The 19,501-nt window shown below is 44.4% G+C and overlaps 1 protein-coding gene and 1 pseudogene across 1 annotated transcript in view; both read right to left on the bottom strand.

Annotated features, from left to right (window-relative positions):
- Positions 1 to 19,501, bottom strand: part of TAOK3 (TAO kinase 3) — a 199,321-nt gene that overhangs the window by 20,201 nt on the left and 159,619 nt on the right. Inside the window, 2 exon segments of the mRNA XM_049788899.1 lie at positions 10,318 to 10,521; positions 15,917 to 16,045. Coding sequence (XP_049644856.1) covers positions 10,318 to 10,521; positions 15,917 to 16,045 — 333 coding nt within the window.
- On the bottom strand, positions 4,393 to 4,492 carry LOC126031732 (uncharacterized; annotated as a pseudogene).

Genomic DNA, 19,501 nt, shown 5'->3' with positions numbered 1-19,501 from the left:
AGTCATACCCAGCGGTGCTCAGGGCTCTGGCTCTGCACTCAGAAATCTCTCCTAGTGGGATCATATGGGATCTGGGGATCAAACTCAGGTCCATCCCAGGTTGGCCGTGTGCAAGGCAAACGCCCTACCGCTGTGCTATTACTCCAACCCTGGGGTCCACCATTAATAAGATGGGCAACCCACACCCATCTCAGCTACAAAATGCTATTCATTCTCCTGTACCCCCCATTTATTTTTGGTTTGGGGGCCACATTTGGCAATGTTCAGGGGTTATTCCTGGCTCTGTGTTCTCAGGAATCCTGCCAGGCTTGGGGGACCCTGTGGGATGCCAGGAAAGGGACCACACAAGGCAAGTGCCATCCCCTGCATTATCTCTTCATTTTCTATTTTTTAGACACACAAGGAAAAAGTAAATGAGATTGCTTCCTTTTCATCGTGTCCGTTATATCCTGTTAGATGTGTGTGTGTGTGTGTGTGTGTGTGTGTGTGTGTGTGTGTGTGTATTTTGTACATGTTTTGAGAGAGAGCTTTGGGCCATATGCAGCAGTGCACAGCAATGTGATGCCAGGGATACTCAGGAGCCATTTCTGGCTCTGTGCTCCAGAATGACTCCTGGTGTTACCTGGGAGACCGAATCCTGGATGGAACCAGGGTTGGCAAAGTTCAAGGCAATGCCTTACCTACGGGATTTGCTTCAGCACCCCAAAGCATACATATAACACTATTTTAAAATTATTTTACCCCAGGGGCCAGAGCAATAGTACAGCAGAGTGTTTGCCTTGAGTGAGGCCAACCTGGGTTGGATCCCTGGCATCCCACATGATCCCTTGAGAACCCCCAAGAGTGCCTTCCTGAGTGCAGAGCCAGGAGTGAGCCTGAGTACTGCTGGATGTGGCCTCCCCAATTTTTTTTTTTGTTTTGGGCCACACCCAGCAATGCTCAGGGATTACTCCTGGCTTTGTACTCAGAAATCACTCCTGGTAGGCTAGGGGACCATATGGCATGCTGGGGATCGAACCTGGGTCCATTCTGGGTAGCCACATGCAAGGCAAACTCCCTACTGCTATGCTATTGCTCTGGCCCTATCTCCCTAAATTTTATCTTTATATTAAAAGTGACATAATAATAAAATATGTGGTATCCACTCTCCACTTACTGTTATAAAAGCTGAAAATTAAAGACAGTCTCAGGACTTTAAGAACAGAAAAGAAGGGGCCGGGCGGTGGCGCTGGAGGTAAGGTGCCTGCCTTGCCTGCGCTAGCCTAGGACGGACCGCGGTTCGATCCCCCGGCGTCCCATATGGTCCCCCAAGAAGCCAGGAGCAACTTCTGAGCGCACAGCCAGGAGTAACCCCTGAGCGTCACAGGGTGTGGCCCAAAAACCAAAAAAAAAAAAAAAAAAAAAAAAAAAGAACAGAAAAGAAGTAAGTGCAGGGAATATATTGTTGCCCAAAGTTCCTAATGGTTCTCAGTTCTCTTATAACCTCAGTTGTACTTGGGTACTGGATTTGGGGACAAATGATTGTAGATCTGTCACCAATATCTGGTGTTAGCTTTAACTAGCACAAATAAAATTCAGTAACTGGCAGGCAAAATCAGCTTAGCTAGGCTAACATAGAGAAATAAGTTTTATGAATAGAGAGATACAGAACAAGTTTGGAAGTGATGTGTAGCATAAAAGAGGTAAAGATTTTATGCTGTTAGATTCTCAGGGAGGATGAAGTTGTTCTTAATAAGACCCAGAAAAGGAGAAAACCTTGGGACTGGCCCTTATGCCAGAAATATAGAATGTTTTTATTCCCTGATGACATTCACCTGGGGGAGAAAATGAAAATAAATATTCATGGGGGCTGGGCGGTGGCGCTAAAGGTAAGGTGCCTGCTTTGCCTGCGCTAGCCTTGGACGGACCGTGGTTCGATCCCCCGGTGTCCCATATGGTCCCCCAAGCCAGGAGCAACTTCTGAGCACATATCCAGGAGTAACCCCTGAGCGTTACCGGGTGTGGCCCAAAAACCAAAAAAAAAAAAAAAAAAAAAAAAAGAAAATAAATATTCATTTATTTTGGGGGAAATGGTAGCCTATGTTTTCTTTCCTTCTTTTTTTCTCTTTTTATCCCTGCATTTATTTATTTATTTATTTATTTATTTATTTATTTATTTATTTATTTATTTATTTATTTATTTTAACATGTACATTTACTTTGTCCCTCGAGCCCCCAGATTGTAGTACATTATAATATTTCTTACACAAAGCAATCCAAAGCCACAGAATTTATGCAACTCCCTTAACATTAAAAGCTTCTTTCCTTCTTTTTGTCTCTGAGTCACCATGAACAACAAACTTACTGCCTTTCAGGCATACAATGTTCCAGGATCAATTCCTTCACCAGGACCCACTTCCATCCACAGATGTCTTGCTATTTATTTTCAGCAGCATAAGTCGTGGTTGTGTGTGTGTGTGTGTGTGTGTGTGTGTGTGTGAGAGAGAGAGAGAGAGAGAGAGAGAGAGAGAGAGAGAGAGTGAGAGAGAGAGAAGGGAGGAAGATGGAGGAGAGGGAGATGGAGATGGATTTGAGAGACAGAGAGAAAGAGAGAGAATGAGAACTTTGGGTCACATTTGACAGTGTACAGGGCTTACTCCTGGCTCAGAGAGCACCCTGGCAGGCTTGGGGAACCATAAAAACCATAAATTGTGCAGGGATTGAACTGGGTCAGCTGCATGCAAGGCAAGTTCTGGTTCCAGCCCTGCATACTTAAACCCTGTACTCACTTGAAGGCGTGTCCTCTAAATCAATAGAACAGAATCTATTACTTGCAGAAGGCTCCTAATCATTTCACCAGAAAATATATATTGAGCACTTAGTATATGTCAGACATATGTGAGGCGTACTCTCCTGGGTCACTTTTCTAGAATACAAGAATTATAAATACACACACACACACACACACACACACACACACACACACACACACACACACTGATTTTTGGGCCACTCGGTGATGCTCAGGGGTTATTCCTGGCTCTGTGCTCAGAAACTGTTCCTGGCTCGGGAACCATATGGGATGCCAAGGATCGAACCCAGGTCAGTCCTGGGTTAGCTGTGTGCAAGGCAAATGCCCTTTGGCTGTGCTATTGCTTTGGGCCTCAATATTATCTTTTTTTTTTTCTTTTTTTTGGTTTTGGGGCCACACCTGGTGATGCTCAGGGGTTACTCCTGGCTATATTATGCTCAGAAATCACTTCTGGCTTGGGGGACCATATGGGACACAGGGGGCTCGAACCGTGGTTAGTTCTAGGCTAGTGTGCACAAGGCCAACACCTTAATGCTTGCGCCACTGTTCCAGCCCCACTATTATCACTTTTTAAGAAATAGATAATGCTTTGAGAATCTTCTCCAATCCCCAACCTTCTACTTTTTTGGGGGGTTTCCCCCAGCAGTGCTTGGGGCTTCCTCCTGGTTCTGTGCTCAGGGATGACTCCTGACAGAGTTGGTGTGCTGGGGCTCAAATTCAGGTCAGCTACATGTGAGGCAAACATGATGCCCCTACAGTATGCTATCTTTGTAGGCCCCTCCCACCTCTTCTTAGAATTTTCTTTTTTTTTTTTTTTTATTATTTTTCTCTTGACTCAGATTACCAAATATTATCCTTCAGTAATTAGGAACCAGCCCCTAGGTGGCATGCATGTACAGCATGTCTTTCCTGGGCACTAACCCAACTCTAGAAGAATAAGGGAGAAAAAGAAAAGCATGGAAACTGGCGAAGGTCCTGCCCCAATGCCACTAAATTATTATTATTTTATTTTGTTTTTTTTGGGGGGGCCACACCCGGTGGTGCTCAGGGGTTACTGCTTGTTCTGCGTTCAGAAATTGCTCCTGGCAGACTCGGGGATCATATGGGATGCTGGGGATCAAACTTTGGTCCACTCCAGGTCGGCTATGTGCAAAGCAAATGCCCTATTGCTACCTATCACTCTGGCCATTATTATTATTATTATTATTATTATTATTATTATTATTATTATCAGTTTGGGGCCCATATCTAGTAGGACTAAGGGCTTACTCCTGACTCTGTGTTCAGAGATCACTGCTGGCAGTGCTCAGAGGACCAAAAGTGGTGCCGGAGGATTGAACCTGGGTTGGCTGCATGCAAGGTAAGTATCTTGCTCTCCGTCCTAAATCTGCAGCTCTATTCTATTATTTTAAACCTCCTGAGTAACAGGACCCTGATACTGGCCATTTATACATTTTCCTTCCACTGAGAACCTCAAACTGAGTTTGGATCATCTGCAGTCCTGAAACTCATGGAGGGAAGAAGAGAAGCATAAGACATGAAGCTGACGACTTTTCAGAAGAAATCGAATGTTTGTTTTTGTTTAATTTTGTTTATTTTTTTTAAATATGGAACGCTTCACGAATTTGCGTGTCATCCTTGCACAGGGGCCATGCTAATCTTCTCTGTATCATTCCAATTTTAGTAATTTTGTTTTAACGGGATGCTCCAGATACTTCCATAAAATGGCCTCAGAACTACCCTGAGGAGGTCGGAGTGATAACAGAGTGGTAGAGCATTTGCCTTCCATGCTGCAGACCCAGGACAGACCTGGATTTGATCCCTGACATCCCATATGGTCCCCTAAAGCTGCCAGGATTTCTGAGCACAGAGCCAAGAGAAACCCCTGAGTGCCACCAGGTATGGCCCCAAACCCAAAAATAAATAAATAAATAAATAAATAAATAAATAAATAAATAAATAAATAAATAAATAAAAGGAATTTAAAAAAAAGAAATTTTAAAAAAAGAACTACACTGAATAGCTTTTTTATTTTAATAACAAGTCACCCAGCTAACTCTACTCTCTGCTAGCTTGAGAATCAATGAAAAAATTCACTCTGAGTCCATTTTAGCTGCATTGATTCATCATGTAGGTGTTGGGCAAAACTCTTGAGTCGACACTATCATTTTCTCAGGTGTAAAGTGAGAATAACGTCCCCACCACAAGCTACTACTCTTGTGAAAGTGACAGACCTGGAGAAAATACTTCAGGATATATGAATGGTTCATTACCTTTCTGTATTTAGAAGTGAGTATCTGGCATAGAAGATCTTAAATCTAGTCATTTTTGAAAGTGAAGGACTCATGGTACAGAACTGCCTTTTGTTGTTGTTGTTGTTAGTGCTACAAAGAAAGTTTTTCCCTCTTTTTTTTTTTTTTTTTTTTTTGGCTTTTGAGCCACACTCGGCCCCGCTCAGGGGTTACTCCCGGCTCTGTGCTCAGAAATCGTTCCTGGCAGGCATGGGGGATTATATGGGATACCGAGATAGAACCTGGGTCTGTCCTTAGTTTGGCAGCATGCAAGGCAAATGCCTCACCACTGTGCTTTCTCTCCAGTCCTGCTTCAAAAATGTTTGTTTGTTTTTGGGCCATACCCGACAGCACTCAGGGGTTCCTCCTGGCTTTGCACTCAGAAATCACTCCTTTCAGTCTCTGGGGACCATATGGGATGGCGGGAGTTGAAACCTGATCCATTCTGGGTTAACTGTGTGCAAGGCAAGTGCCCTACCGCTGTGCTATCTCTTCAGCCCCAGAATGTAATCTGCAGAGCAAATGCTCCAAACATAATGCCCACAACAAAGATCATGAATCATTAGATCTTTTTTTTTTTGTTTGGCCTGTTTGGTTTTTTTTTGGGGGGGTCACACCCCCAAAAAAACCACCCCACTGCTATGCTATCTCTTCAGCCCCTGCTTCACATTTTAAAGGTGATTTTATATTCCATGTCATTGTCACTACAACTCTACCAGATGGATTTGCCCCTGTCATATATCATAGTAAGAAACTTGGGAACTGAGAGATGAAATGAAACGGAATCATACAATGTCTACAGAGTTGAACAGAGGCTAAAACTAAGGCCAACAAGGCCCATGAGACGATGTGCAAACTCCTGGCCTGTGAGGTGATATTTTGGAAGGAAGTTTCTGCTCCAGTCAGTCCTAGTGCTGTGCAGATTCACCACACATAGACCCTGACCTCATGGAGATTCGAACTTGAGCTGAACAAAGACAAAGAGACCTATGGTGGGGACAGTTGGGTCTGCCCACCAGGGCACCCAGTCAACCGAGGGGCCTTGGAGGGAGCGTGAGACAGGGCGCTTGGCCTTCTCCTCCCCCCATCCCATCCCAGCTCGCCCAGGGTGAGTAAGAACTAGAATTCACACTTAAACTGGAGATGTTCATTTTATGATATTTGCTGCTTTCTGGCTTTTGATTTTTAGTTATAGGACTGGTTAGAACCTGGGGGAAATCTGTGTCAAGTGACAAAAAAGAGGTAGAGCCTCAGTCTAGCCTGAAGTGACTATTTGCTCTGTGGGAATCCTTTTCACATGTTCTTTTCTCTTCTTTTTCTTTTTCCTTTTTTTCTTAATTAAAAGCATGGCTATTCTGAGTTTTGGAAAGATGCTGGGAAAAAGTGAGTGTCTATCCTTAGGAGGGTAATTTGGTAACTTCTATTAAAAACTTAGGGGCTGGGGCTAGAGAGATAGCATGGAGGCAAGGCATTTGTATGTAGAAGGAGGGTGGTTTGAATTCTGGCACCCCATCTGGTCCCCGGAGCCTGCTGGGAGCGATTTCTGAGTGTAGCAGGAGTAATCCCTGAGCATCTCCAGGTGTGACCCAAAAACCAAACCAAACCAAACCAAAACAAAACAAAACAAAACAAAACTTAGGGGTTGGAGAGAGCACAGTGGTAGGATGTTTGCCTTGCAAGCAGGAGATCTGGGACAGACCTGAGTTTGATTCCCAGTATCCCATATTGTCCCCTGAGCCTGTCAGGAGCAATTTCTGAGCGCAGAGCCAGGAGGAACTCCTGAGTTCCTCTGGATATGGCCCAACTCTCCCTGCCACAAAAAAAAAAAACAAAAAAAAAAAAACAAAAAAACAACAACCCCAAAACCTATGGGGCCAGAGTGATAACAGAGTAGGGGTGTTTGTCTTGTATGCAGCTGACCTGGATTCGGTCCCTGGCATCCCATATGGTCCTTGGAGCCTATACAAAGAAATTTTGAGCCAGAGCCAGGAGTAAACTCTGAGTTCCATCAGATATGGCCCCAAACAAAACAAAACAAAAAAGAATTCTTGGGGGGCCCAGAGAGATAGCACAGCGGCATTTGCCTTGCAAGCAGCCGATCCAGGATCAAAGGTGGTTGGTTCGAATCCCGGTGTCCCATATGGTCCCCCGTGCCTGCCAGGAGCTATTTCTGAGCAGATAGCCAGGAGTAACCCCTGGGCACCACCGGGTGTGGCCCAAAAACAAAAACAAAAACAAAAAAAAAAAAAGAATTCTTGGGGCCTGAGCAATAGCACAGCAGGGAGGGCATTTGCCCTGCATGCAGCTGACCTGAGTTTGAACACCAGCATCCCATATTTTGCCCCGAGCCTGCCAAGAGTGATTTCTGAGTTCAGAGCCAGGACTAACCCAGGGTGTGCCTGAAAACCAAAACAGGGAAGAATGTCCCTTGATCTCTGCTCTCTAGGTCAACAGAATTAGCTCTGTTAGCCTCAGAGTCTTCATCCTTTACTCTTTGGTTTTTCAATTTCATCATCCACTCCTTTCTCCTTCTATGTCAGCCAGAATTTGTTTCTTTTGCTCACAAATCCAATGCATAGACATTGATGTTGTCTTTGACCTACAGCCATATCCATCTATAGGAAAATATGAATTTATATGCCCAATCAATGGTGACTCTCTCAGATTAGAGCTTGGAGCGAAGGGAATCTCAAGAATTGCATTCTGTGGGTCAGAGTGTTAACGCAGCAGTAGAGCATTTGCCTTGCATGTGGCTGACCAGGACAGACCTGGGTTTGATCCTCTGCATCCCATAAGGAGTGATTTCTGAGCGCAGAGCCAGGAGGAACCCTTAAACACTGCTGGGTGTGGCCCAAAAACCTAATAATAATGTCTTAAAATGAAAAAAAGAATTTCACGGTTAGATTTTGTTTGTCTATATTTGTCTTTTTAAAGTGATTTTTTTTTATAAAGAGCAAGAAAGAAACTCAACAGAGGATAATCCTGACTTTTAGGAAAATAGGGTTGGAGAGAGAAAGGACAGGAGTCCGGGCACTTCCTGTTCTAGCCTCAACACCCCGGGAGAAAAACAGGAGCCTCAAGCTGAGAGCAGCCCCTGGAGGAGCATTGTCAGGTGTGGCCCGAAAATCAAAAAAAAAAAAAAAAAGAAAAAAGAAAAGAAAAGAAAAAAAATATACCCCACAGTTATTTTAATACTAATGAAATCATTATATTCTCGCATCCGGAGACTCTAGCTTTTACTAGCACTAATTGTCCTTTCTTTAGAGTTCCTCTAACTATGTACTATTAGGAAAAAAGAATTGGGGGCCTGGGAGAGATAGGATGGAGGTAAGGCATTTGCCTTGCATGCAAAGGACGGTGGTTCGAATCCCGGCATCCCATATGGTCCCCCGAGTCTGCTGGGAGCAATTTCTGAACTTAGAAACAGGTGTAACCCCTGAGCGCTGCCCAGTGTGACCCAAAAACCAAAAACCAAACAACAAACAAACAAACAAAGAATAAAAGAATTGATGGAAAGACTCCCCAAGCCTTACTTCTGTCTGCTGTTAGGATTTTGTTGTTGTTTTTGGGCCACACCCGGCAGTGCTCAGGGGTTTCTCCTCGCTCTACACTCAGAAGTCGCTCCTGGCAGGCTGGGGGTGGGGGTTTGCATATGGGATTGAACCCAAGTCTGTCCTGGCTTGGCTGCATGCAAGGCAAATACCCTACTACGGTGCTATTGCTCCAGCCCCTGTTAGGATTTTTTTCATCTGGAGTTTTTACCTTCTAATAATCTCACCATGGCTAGTACTGAATTAATCCATTTCTTAGCTATACCTCTAAACTGATGCTTCTACCTTAATCTACATTTTTTTTCAAATCCTTTTATTCTTTTTTAATTTTTTTTTTTGCTTTTGTGGGTCACTCCCAGCTGTGTCTTTGAGGGAGTGGGACTAGTCCTGGCTTGGTTCACTTAAGTTGATCCTTGCTATGCTTAGAAGACCACGCAGTGCCTGGAACGGAACTGAACCCAGGACCTCACACACACAAGGCAAGTGCTTTACCACCGAGCCACATCCCTCATCATTTTCCAGGTCTTGCCCCCTAGAAATACTCTTGATTCTACCCTTAGCCTTTCTTTCATCTCCTCTGTAAATCAAATTTTCTTTTATTTTATACTTTAAGATGTTCCAAACTCCACATCATCCTTCTCCTTACCCTGTCTTTCTGCCATCTGATCTTTTTGATTCTTGCTTCTTCCTTCTAATTCCCTTTGATTTTGCACTCAGGGATTACTCCAGGCTCTGCACTCAGGAATTAATTCTGCCAGTGGGCAGGGACCCTATGGGATGCCATGAATTGAAATCTGGCTCTGCCACGTGCAAGCCAAGTGCCTCATCTGCTCTATTATCACTCTGGCCCCTATCCGCTACTTTTGTTTGCTTGTTTGTTTGTTTATTTTGTTTGGTTCTTGCCACACCCGGTGACACACAGGCTATGCACTCGCTCGCTCGTAGGATCATATGGGATGTGGGAGATCAAACCGAGGTCCATCCTAGATTTGCAATGTGCAAGGCAAATGCCCTACTGCTGTGCTATTGCTCCAGTTTCTCTATTCTGTTTATTTTTTGTTTTTGGGCCATGCCCGAAGGTGCTCAGGAGTTACTCCTGACTCTGTGCTCAGAAACTGCTCTTGGTAGGCTCGGGGGACCAGATGGGATGCTGGGAATCGAATCCATGTCCACCCCTGGTTAGTCTTGTGCAAGACAAATGCCCTACCACTGTGCTACCTCTCCGGCCCCTGTTCTACTCTATTCTATTCCTTATTACATGACAGCTTAGAGTAGGCATTCAAGAAAATTATAGTCCCTTCCATTAGAAAATGATGCTTCTGCAAATAGACTCTTATCGGTGGCCAATTCATCCGGACTTTTTTTTATTTGCTTGTTTGTTTATTTTGTTTTTGGGCCACACCCAGGTGTTACTCCTGGCTCTATATTCAGGGGTCATATCCTGCCAGTGCTCAGGGGAGCAAATGGGATGCCAGGGATCGAACTCGGGTCAGCCACATGCAAGGCAAAAGCCTTTCCACTGTTCTATTGCTCTGGCCCCAAACGTGTGTGTGTGTGTGTGTGTGTGTGTGTGTGTGTGTGTGTGTGTGTGTGTGTGTGTGGTTTCAATATCTCCCATGTGCTGGCCACTGTGCTGCCTGAGACTAACTAGGACGCGCGAGGGGGTGACCAGGGCAATAAATACCTCCCGAATATTCTGCTGCTCCACCTCATGCCGCTTGATCATTATCTTTCTCTTGAAGAAACGACAGTTTTTGTCGTAGTACAGTCTCTGCTGCGTGAGGAGGTGGGCTTCCTCCTCGGCCTGCGAGTGCTGCAAGTTCTCCTTATGCTTGGATATCCGCTCCTGCTTCTCCTTCTTCGGGGTGCTGTGGTCCTCATTCATCTCCTTCCCAGGGAAGAGACAACAGGGACTTTGTCAAGCAAAGGGAACACCCAGCCCACAACGCGACAACCCGGGGTGAAAGATTCCGGGAAGTATAGGGAGATGGAAGAGTAGAAAGGTCATGCAAACATCTGGGATGTGTGTTTGGTTTTGGGGCTACAGCTGATGCTGCTCAGGGGTGACTCCTGGTGTAGTGTCTGGGCAGGGGTGGAGTCTAGCAGTGCCGGGGAGACTGAGAGGTCACGGAGATGGAGGCCAGGGGTCTTGCATGCAGAACAAACATTTCAGATCTCTGAAGGATTTCCCTTATCAACTTTTCCTTCCTTCCTTCCTTCCTTCCTTCCTTCCTTCCTTCCTTCCTTCCTTCCTTCCTTCCTTCCTTCCTTCCTTCTTCCTTCCTTCCTTCCTTCCTTCCTTCCTTCCTCCCTCCCTCCCTCCCTCCCTCCCTCCCTCTCTCCTTCCTTCCTTCCTTCTTCCCTCCCACCCTCTCCCTCTCTTCCTCCTTCCTTCCTTTCTTCTTTCTTTCTTTCTTTTCTTTCTTCTTCTTTCTTTCTTTCTTCTTCTTTCTTTCTTTCTTTCGTTCTTTCTTTCTTTCTTTCTTTCTTTCGGTCTTTCTTTCTTTCTTTCTTTCTTTCTTTCTTTCTTTCTTTCTTTCTTTCTTTCAAAAAAACTTTATTTATTTATTTATTTATTTGGGTTTTGGGTCACACCCAAAAAACAGAACTCAGGGATTACTCCTGACTCTGTGCTCAGCAATCACTCCTGGAAGGCTCAGGGGAACATATGGTATGCTGGGAATCGAACCCAAGCCTGTCCTGTGTCAGCTGTATGCTAGGCAAATGCCCTATCACTGTGCTATTGCTCCAGCCCTCATTGTGGATCTTTTGACTTGGATTTACTGTAGTCTTTTCCTTTTTTTGGGGGGGGGGGCACATCTGGCAATACTCGGGGGTTACTCCTGGCTCTGCGCTCAGAAGTAGCTCCTGGCAGGCTCAGGGGACCACATAGGATGCAAAGATTCAAACTACTGTCCATCCTGGATCAGATGTGTGCAAGGCAAATGCCCTACCGCTGTGCTATCTCTCTGGTTCCCCTATTTATTTTATTTATTGATTAATTGGTTTCTGGAACAAATCCAGCAGTGTTCAGGGATCGTGCAAGGCACACACAGTGGTGTGTGTATATAAGAAAGACAGCCTGGCATTTGGCTGCCTGGGTCGGATCCCCGGCATCACGTTTGATCCCTGCACCTGCCTGGAGAGCACAGAGCCAGGAGGAAGTCCTGAGTACTGCCCGATGTTATCTAAAACCACCCCCAAATAAATAAAAATAACAATCGTGAACAAACAAATGTGATCTGTATCTTAGGGCGTGTTTTCTGGCCTGGAAACAACCGTGGCACATACGTGAACTGAAAGTCACCATGGTGACAGATGCTATAGAGGTGAAACACTCTATTCTCTAAGGCTATTTATAGTAGTTCACACGGGTCTCAATAAAAATCATCTAAAAGAATAGTGAATCCTGAGCATTGGCACTACAGTGAGTCTCAAGTACTGCCAGAAATGACCCCTGAACACAGAGCAATGAATAAGCCCTGAGCACTGCTGGCGGTGGCCCAAGTTTCTCACTTCCAAATAATACAATTAGGGGCTGGAGAGATAAGCACATCGATAGGGCATTTGCCTTGCATGCAGCTGACCTGGGATGTACCCTGGGTTCCATCCCTGGCATCCCATATGGTTCTCTGAGCCTGTCAGGAGCTATTTCTGAGCGCAGAGCTGGAAGTAACCCCGGAGTGCTACTGAGTATGACCCCAAAATAATAATAATAATAAAAAAAAACACCCGGCCTGGAGAGATAGCACAGCGGCATTTGCCTTGCAAGCAGCCGATCCTGGACCAAAGGTGGTTGGTTCGCATCCCGGTGTCCCATATGGTCCCCCGTGCCTGCCAGGAGCTATTTTTGAGCAGACAGCCAGGAGTAACCCTTGAGCACTGCCGGGTGTGACCCAAAAACCAAAAACCAAAACAAAAACACCCAAATAATACAATTAAAAATATTTCTAATTCTGGTAGTAGCCAAGCTGAAATGTGAAAGGTTTTCTAGCTGTTAATGGAAAAGGAGAGGAACTTGGTCAAGATATGCTTATAAATCAACTTTTGACTGTCCTTTGCCACTGAAGTTTTGAATTTATTTAGTTTATGGTTCACACCCAGCAGCGCTCAGGGTTTCCTCCTGGCTCTGTGCTTAGAAATTGCTCCTGGCAGGCTGGGGGACCATATGGGATGCGGGGGATTGAACCCAGGTCCATCCTGGATTGGCTGCATGCAAGGAAGCATGGCAAATGCCCTGCCCTGTGCTATCAGTCCTGCTCCTGCCACTGAAGTTTTAAGTCGCATATTTGAATCAGTCAGAGCTGTTTCTCACAGGGAGAATGCTGGGATTGCAACAGGAAGAGGACTCAGCCCAGATGCTATGAGCCCCATGCTGGGCTGGCTTTCACCTCAACATTTTAGACCAGAGGTGAACAGGACAATAAGAATTCACGGCCGGAGGCTGGGGAGAGAGTACAAGGTGAGGTCACGAATTTTGCACGTAGCCGACTCAGGTTTGATCCACAGCATCACAGGGCTTTGGGAGTACTGAGTACAGTACCTCAAGGCCAAAGCAGCACTGCTTTCTCAGGCCTTTTTTTTTTGGGGGGGGGGGGCACGCCCTGCTGTGCTCAAGGGTTCCCCCTGGCTGTGTGCTCAGAAATCGCTCCTGGCAGGCTGGGGGAGGGGGGGCACATGGGATGCAAGGGATCAAACACAGGCCCATCCTGGGTTGGCCGTGCTCAAGGCAAACGCTCTACCACTATGCTTTCTCTCCAGCCCCCTAGGACCCTTATTTTATAGGGCTTGGTTGGCCAAGGACATGTGGGAGTGGGAGTGGTCTTGGGCCATAAATGCTGCTTGAGAGGCCTATTCCCCCTGCCAAAAAAAAAAAAATCACTCCCAAACCAAGAATAAATTATTTCTAGTTGGGGCCAGAGCAATGGCACAGCAAGGAGGGTGTTTGCCTTGCATGAGCCTCTGACCTAGGCTAGGCCCAGATGAACCTGCCAGGAGTAATTTCTGAGCACAGAGCCAGTAGTAACACCTGAGTGCCCCAAAACAACAACTAAAGATTATTTCTGGGTCACCTATCAGAATGTATTATCTATACCCTTTTTATTGTCAGTAGTGAGGCTTTAAGTCTATTGAGGACTAACTATGAAGGGCATTTTATTTATTTATTTTTATATTTTGGGCCACATCTGGAGGCACTTAGGGGTTACTCCTGGCTCTGTGCTCAGAAATCGCTCCTGGCAGGCTCCAGGGACCATATGAGATGCCGGAATCAAACTGGAGTCCATCCCGGGTTGGCCGTGTACAAGGCAAAAGCTCTCCCACGGTGCTATCTCTCTTGGCCCCTCTATTGCCTAATTTTCTAGATCTTAAAGTGTCAAAGACTCTTTATATTCAGGCAATGTGGATCAAATAAGATTTTATTTTTATCTTTTTTTAAATTTATAGTTTTTGGGTCACATCCAGCAATACTCAGGGTTAACTCTTGGCAAGCTTGGGGACCGTATGGGGTGCCAGAGATTGAAACTGGGTCAGCATAGGCAACATGAATGCCTTCCCCACTGTACTATCTCTCCAGACCCCTCAAATATAATTTTCTCTCAGGTTCAACAATTACCAGCAGCCTATCTATCTAGATAAGTCAAAATAGCATGAGATGCACCCCGACTAGTAGCTTTCACTTCATAATTAGGAGAGAACCTTGCTTAGATCCATAATATTAAGATACATGATAAAGGCTGGAGCAACAGCACAGTCAGTAGGGCGTTTGTTTGCCTGGCACGCAGCTGACACGTGTTCGATCGTGGCATCTCATATGGTTCCCCAAGCCTTCCAAGAATTATTTTTGAGCACAGAGCCAGGAATAACCCCTGAGCACAGCCAGATATGGCCTCCGAATAAAACAAAACAAAACAAAACAAGAAAAAATAAGAGAAGATCCATGATATATTATAAATTAAATCTATGAATTCAAATGATTTGATATCTTAAAAATGCTTCATATTTCATTTTATTAAAACATATTACAGTAGTACTTGTAGGATAAAAAGTGATTTTTTTTCTTCTTGTTTTTTTTGGGCCACATTTGGCAGCACTCAGGGGTTACTCCTGACTCTCAACTCAGAAATTAATCTCGGCAGGCTCAGGGAACCATAGGAAATGCCGAAGATTGAACTAGGGTGAGTTGCATGCAAAAAATTCTCAATGTAATAAAAAGAAAGGTCTATGAAACTGTAGATAATTCAATATCTGTACCCATAAAAAGACTCATGAAGAGGCCAGAGAAATAGTTGAACATATACAAAGAATAAGTGCTGGCGAAGATGTGGGAGAAAGGAACTCTCATTTACTGCTGGTGGAAAAGCCATCTAGTCCAGCCTTTATGAAAAATAGTATGGATTTTCCTCAAAAACCTGGCAATTGAGCTCCCATATGAACACAAAAATGCCTTCCCACACCTATATTCATTGCAGCACTATTTGCAATAGCCAGACTCTTGAAACAACCAAGATGCTCTCCAACAGATGAATGGCTAAAGAAACTGGGGTGCATATACACAATGGAATATTATAAAGTCATCAGGAGAGATGAAGTCATGAAAGTTTCCTATACATGGATGTACATGGAAACCATTATGCTCAGTGAAATAAGTCAGAGGGAAAGATCAAGATCCAGAATAGTCTCACTTATTTATGGGTTTTAAGAAAAATAAAAGACATCAAGAAATAATTCCCAGAGTCTGGAAGATTGGAATAATTCCCAGGGCTGGAAGGACTGGCTCATCTTATGAAGCTCATTACAAAGGGTGGTGAGTGCAGTTAGAGAAATAACTACTCTGAGAACTATCATGACAATATTAATAAGTGAGAGAAGTAGAATGCCTGTCTCGAATACAGGCAGGGGGGTGGGAGAGGAGGAAGATGGGGCAATGATGGTGGGAAGGTTGCACTGTTGAAGGGGGTATTCTTTTTTGTTTTGTTTTGTTTTTGGGCCACACCCGGTGACACTCAGGGATTACTCCTGGCTATTCGCTCAGAAATCACTCTTGACTTGGGGAACCATACGGGATGCTAGAGGATCGAACCGTGGTCCATCCTGGGTCAGCCGCATGCAAGGTAACTGTGCTACTGCTGTGTTATCACTCTGGCCCTATGGGTGGTGTTCTTTTCAAGACTGAAACCCAATTACAATCATGCTTGTAGTCATGGTGCTTAAAGATTTTATAAAAACCAAAAAATCCCAATCACTCTGATAACTTATTAATGCAAATCTTTGAGCCTTCTTACCTCTTTTATTTTTTCCTTACAAATCTTATACTGCTTCTTCTGACTTTCTAAGAAAGTTGTCAAATCTTTCTTCTGCTGGGCCAAGATCTGTTGCTGGAACTTCTTCTCATCTGCTGCAGCTACTTTTGCCTGAAAAAATAACAAATGCGATGCTAAATAAACTATTCTTCACAAAGAATTCAGTTTATCCCATGTTCTACAGAGTATGAAAAGATAATTTAAAAAAGGAAGAATCTGTGAGTGTTGGTTAATATATTTATATTGCCTATGAAAAATTTAAATATAAACCATAAACACATCCTTTTTTTTTCTTTTTTGGGGGTCATGACTCACAATGCTCAGAAATCACTCCTGTCAGTGTCCAAAAAATCATATGGGATACTGGGAATTGAACCATGGTCAACTGTGTGCAAAGCAAATACCTACTTGCTGTACTATTACTTTGGCCCCAAACATATTATTTTAGGCACAAAAAATACATGAGGTGAGAGATGAATCAAGAACTATAATGAATTAGTGTAGTAAATCTTATATTAATATTTATCTCTAATAAATGATAAGTAATAAATGAATAAATAATCATGGATGGTCAGTTTTATTTCAATAATCAAATGTCAACAAAATATTCTAACTGGGGCCAGAGAGATAGCATGGAGGTAAGGCGTTTGCCTTGCATGCAGGATGTGGTTCAAATCTCGACATCCCATATGGTCCCCCGAGTCTGCCAGGAGCGATTTCTGAGCTTAGAGCCAGGAGTAACCCCCAAGAGCTGCCGGTGTGACCTAAAAACCAAAAAAAAAAAAAGATTTATTCCAACTATAAGATTTCCTAGTGGGATTATCTCTTATATAATAGGCAAAACCATAGAGACTGGAGCAATAGCACAGTGGTAGGGCATTTGTTTGCCTTGCATGTGGTTGACCACGGACAGACCTGGGTTTGATCCCCAGCATCCCATATGGTCTCCAGAACCTGCAGAGCCAGGAGTAGCCCCTGAGCATTGCAGAATTTGGTCAAAAACCACACACACACACACACACACACACACACACACACACACACACACACACTTAAGGCAAAAGTAATGATATCCCTCCACCCTTATTTATTTACTATCATTCACAACAGTCAGACACCAGAATATTTTGGAAACTCCTGAGTGAACAACACAGACTACTAAGTATAACTCAAAGATAATCCAGTGGGTAGGGTGCTTGCCCTGCACATGGCTAATGCAAACTTGATTCTCAGCACCCCAAATAGTTTTGAAACTGAGCCCCACCTGGAAGTGATTCTTGAGTGGAGAGGCAAGAGTAAACTTTGAGCAACACCAGTGTGGTCCTAAAACAAATGAAACCCCAAACAAAAAGACAAAAAAAAATCAACTCATAAAAGTGACTGAATCTAAGTTTCAGGGAACGATATACATGTATAGGAGGCATGTAAGAAAAAAAGAGGAAATGAATAGGCTTCAGGGTTAATTTTTCACATTTATCTTCCATTTCCAAAAAATATTCTTTTTCTGAAAAAAGCTTACCTATTTATAAAGTCAGAGTTCCAGAAAGGATCTTTCTGAATAATTTCACCAGCATCACTCCACCTTGGGCAGAGGCTGGCTGGCTGGACTGACTTTTAGACTGATGGCAAAGGGAATAATTTTTTTTTTGGGGGGGGGTTTGGGCCACGCCCGTTTGATGCTCAGGGGTTACTCCTGGCTAAGCACTCAGAAATTGCCCCTGGTTTGGGGGGACCCTATGGGACGCCGGGGGATCGAACTGTGGTCCTTCCTTGGCTAGCGATTGCAAGGCAGAACCTTACCTCTAGCACCACCTCGCCGGCCCCCTATTTTTCCTTTTAAAATATAAAGTTAGGGCTATATTTGCCATATAAGACTACCTCTCTTGACAAGAGAGATGAGGGCTGGTAGGTGCAGCTCATGACATGAAGCTCATCACATAGTGATGAGTGCAGTTGGAGAGATGCCTACACTGAAAACTATCATAACAATGTGAATGAATGAGGGAAGTAGAAAGCCTGTCTCGAGTACAGGTGTGGGGGGTTGGGGAGGAGGGAGATCTGGGAAATTGGTGGTGGGAATGTTGCACTGGTGAAAGGGGGGTGTTCTTTACATGACTGTAATCATACAACTATAATCATATTTGTAATCACGGTGTTTAAATAAAGATAATTATAAAAAAAAGTCTACCTCTCTTGTAACACACACCAAATGGAAATTAGAAAACGTAAGAGAAAAAGAATAGAACTCTCAAAGTTTAACAGTATGTGTTTAATAAAGCTAGATTTTGAAGTGCTAACAATCATTTTACATTTGTCATTTGTAGGGGTCGGCAAGGTGGCGCTAGAGGTGTCTGCCTTGCAAGCACTAGCCAAGGAAGGACCGCAGTTCGATCCCCCGGCGTCCCATATGGTCCCCTCAAGCCAGGGGCAATTTCTGAGCTCTTAGCCAGGAGTAACCCCTGAGCATCAAACGGGTGTGGGCCCCCCCCAAAAAAAAACAAAAAACAAAACAACAAAACAACAAAAAAGCATTTGTCATATTTGTCATTTGTAGTGAGGCTGTGATTTATTTATTTATTTTTGGTTTTTAGGCCACACCTGGTGGCTGTCAGGGGTTACTCCTGGCTCTGTACTCAGAAAACGTTCCTAGCAGGCACAGGAGACCCTAGGGGATGCTGGGATTCGAACCACCATTGGTCCTGGATCAGCTGCTTGCAAGGCAAACGCCCTACTGCTGTGCTATCTCTCTGGCTCCATGACTGTGATTTTTTTAAATTGATCTACATTGAGAGCAGGAGAGGGGGCTCCTCCAAGAGCAGTTGGCTGGGGTGCAGTGACCAATAGGACAGCTACAGGGAGACAGAATGCCTCCTCTGTGTCCCCTAAAAGCTGAACAGAGGACTGAGCACTGGAAAGCTGCATCCCAGTGATGACACCTGGTGGCTGGATGGGATGCAGCGCTAAAACTCAGCTCCTGGGGCCAGCGAGATAGCATGGAGGTAAGGCATTTGCCTTGCATGTAGAAGAATGATGGTTCGAATCCTGGCAACCCATATGATCCCCTGAGCCTGACAGGAGCGATTTCTGAGCATAGAGCCAGGAGTAACCCCTAAGCGCTATCGGGTGTGAGCCAAAAACCAGAACCAAAACCAAAAAACAAAAAACGAATGAACAAAAACCCTCAGCTTTTCTGTGGGCCCTGAAAGATGAATCAGGACAAGTAGGGGCTGAGTGATGATGCCTGGCAGCTGAATAGGATGCAGCGGTAAGAGTGGGGCAGATCACTCGTCCCTGAAGCTGGAGTGTCAGCATGCCACATAGTGGCGTATAAGAGGACCCCCGACTTTTAAGAAGTTTTTCATGGGTTAAAAAGTTGTCTTATATGCTGGAAAATACGGCATGTTATATATGTGCAATATACACATACACAATATATACAAATGTGCTTATGATTTTTTAAATGAGTCCTTCCAATTGATGATTTGTTTTTTCATTAATTTCCTAGGTGTGGTGGCCCTGGGGCAGTTGGGGGTACTATGACGTCATGTGGCCTTTGGGGTACTGTGA

Source organism: Suncus etruscus, chromosome 15 (genome assembly GCF_024139225.1).
Source record: "Suncus etruscus isolate mSunEtr1 chromosome 15, mSunEtr1.pri.cur, whole genome shotgun sequence".
NCBI lineage: Eukaryota > Metazoa > Chordata > Mammalia > Eulipotyphla > Soricidae > Suncus > Suncus etruscus.
This window is presented reverse-complemented; position numbering and strand designations above follow the sequence as displayed.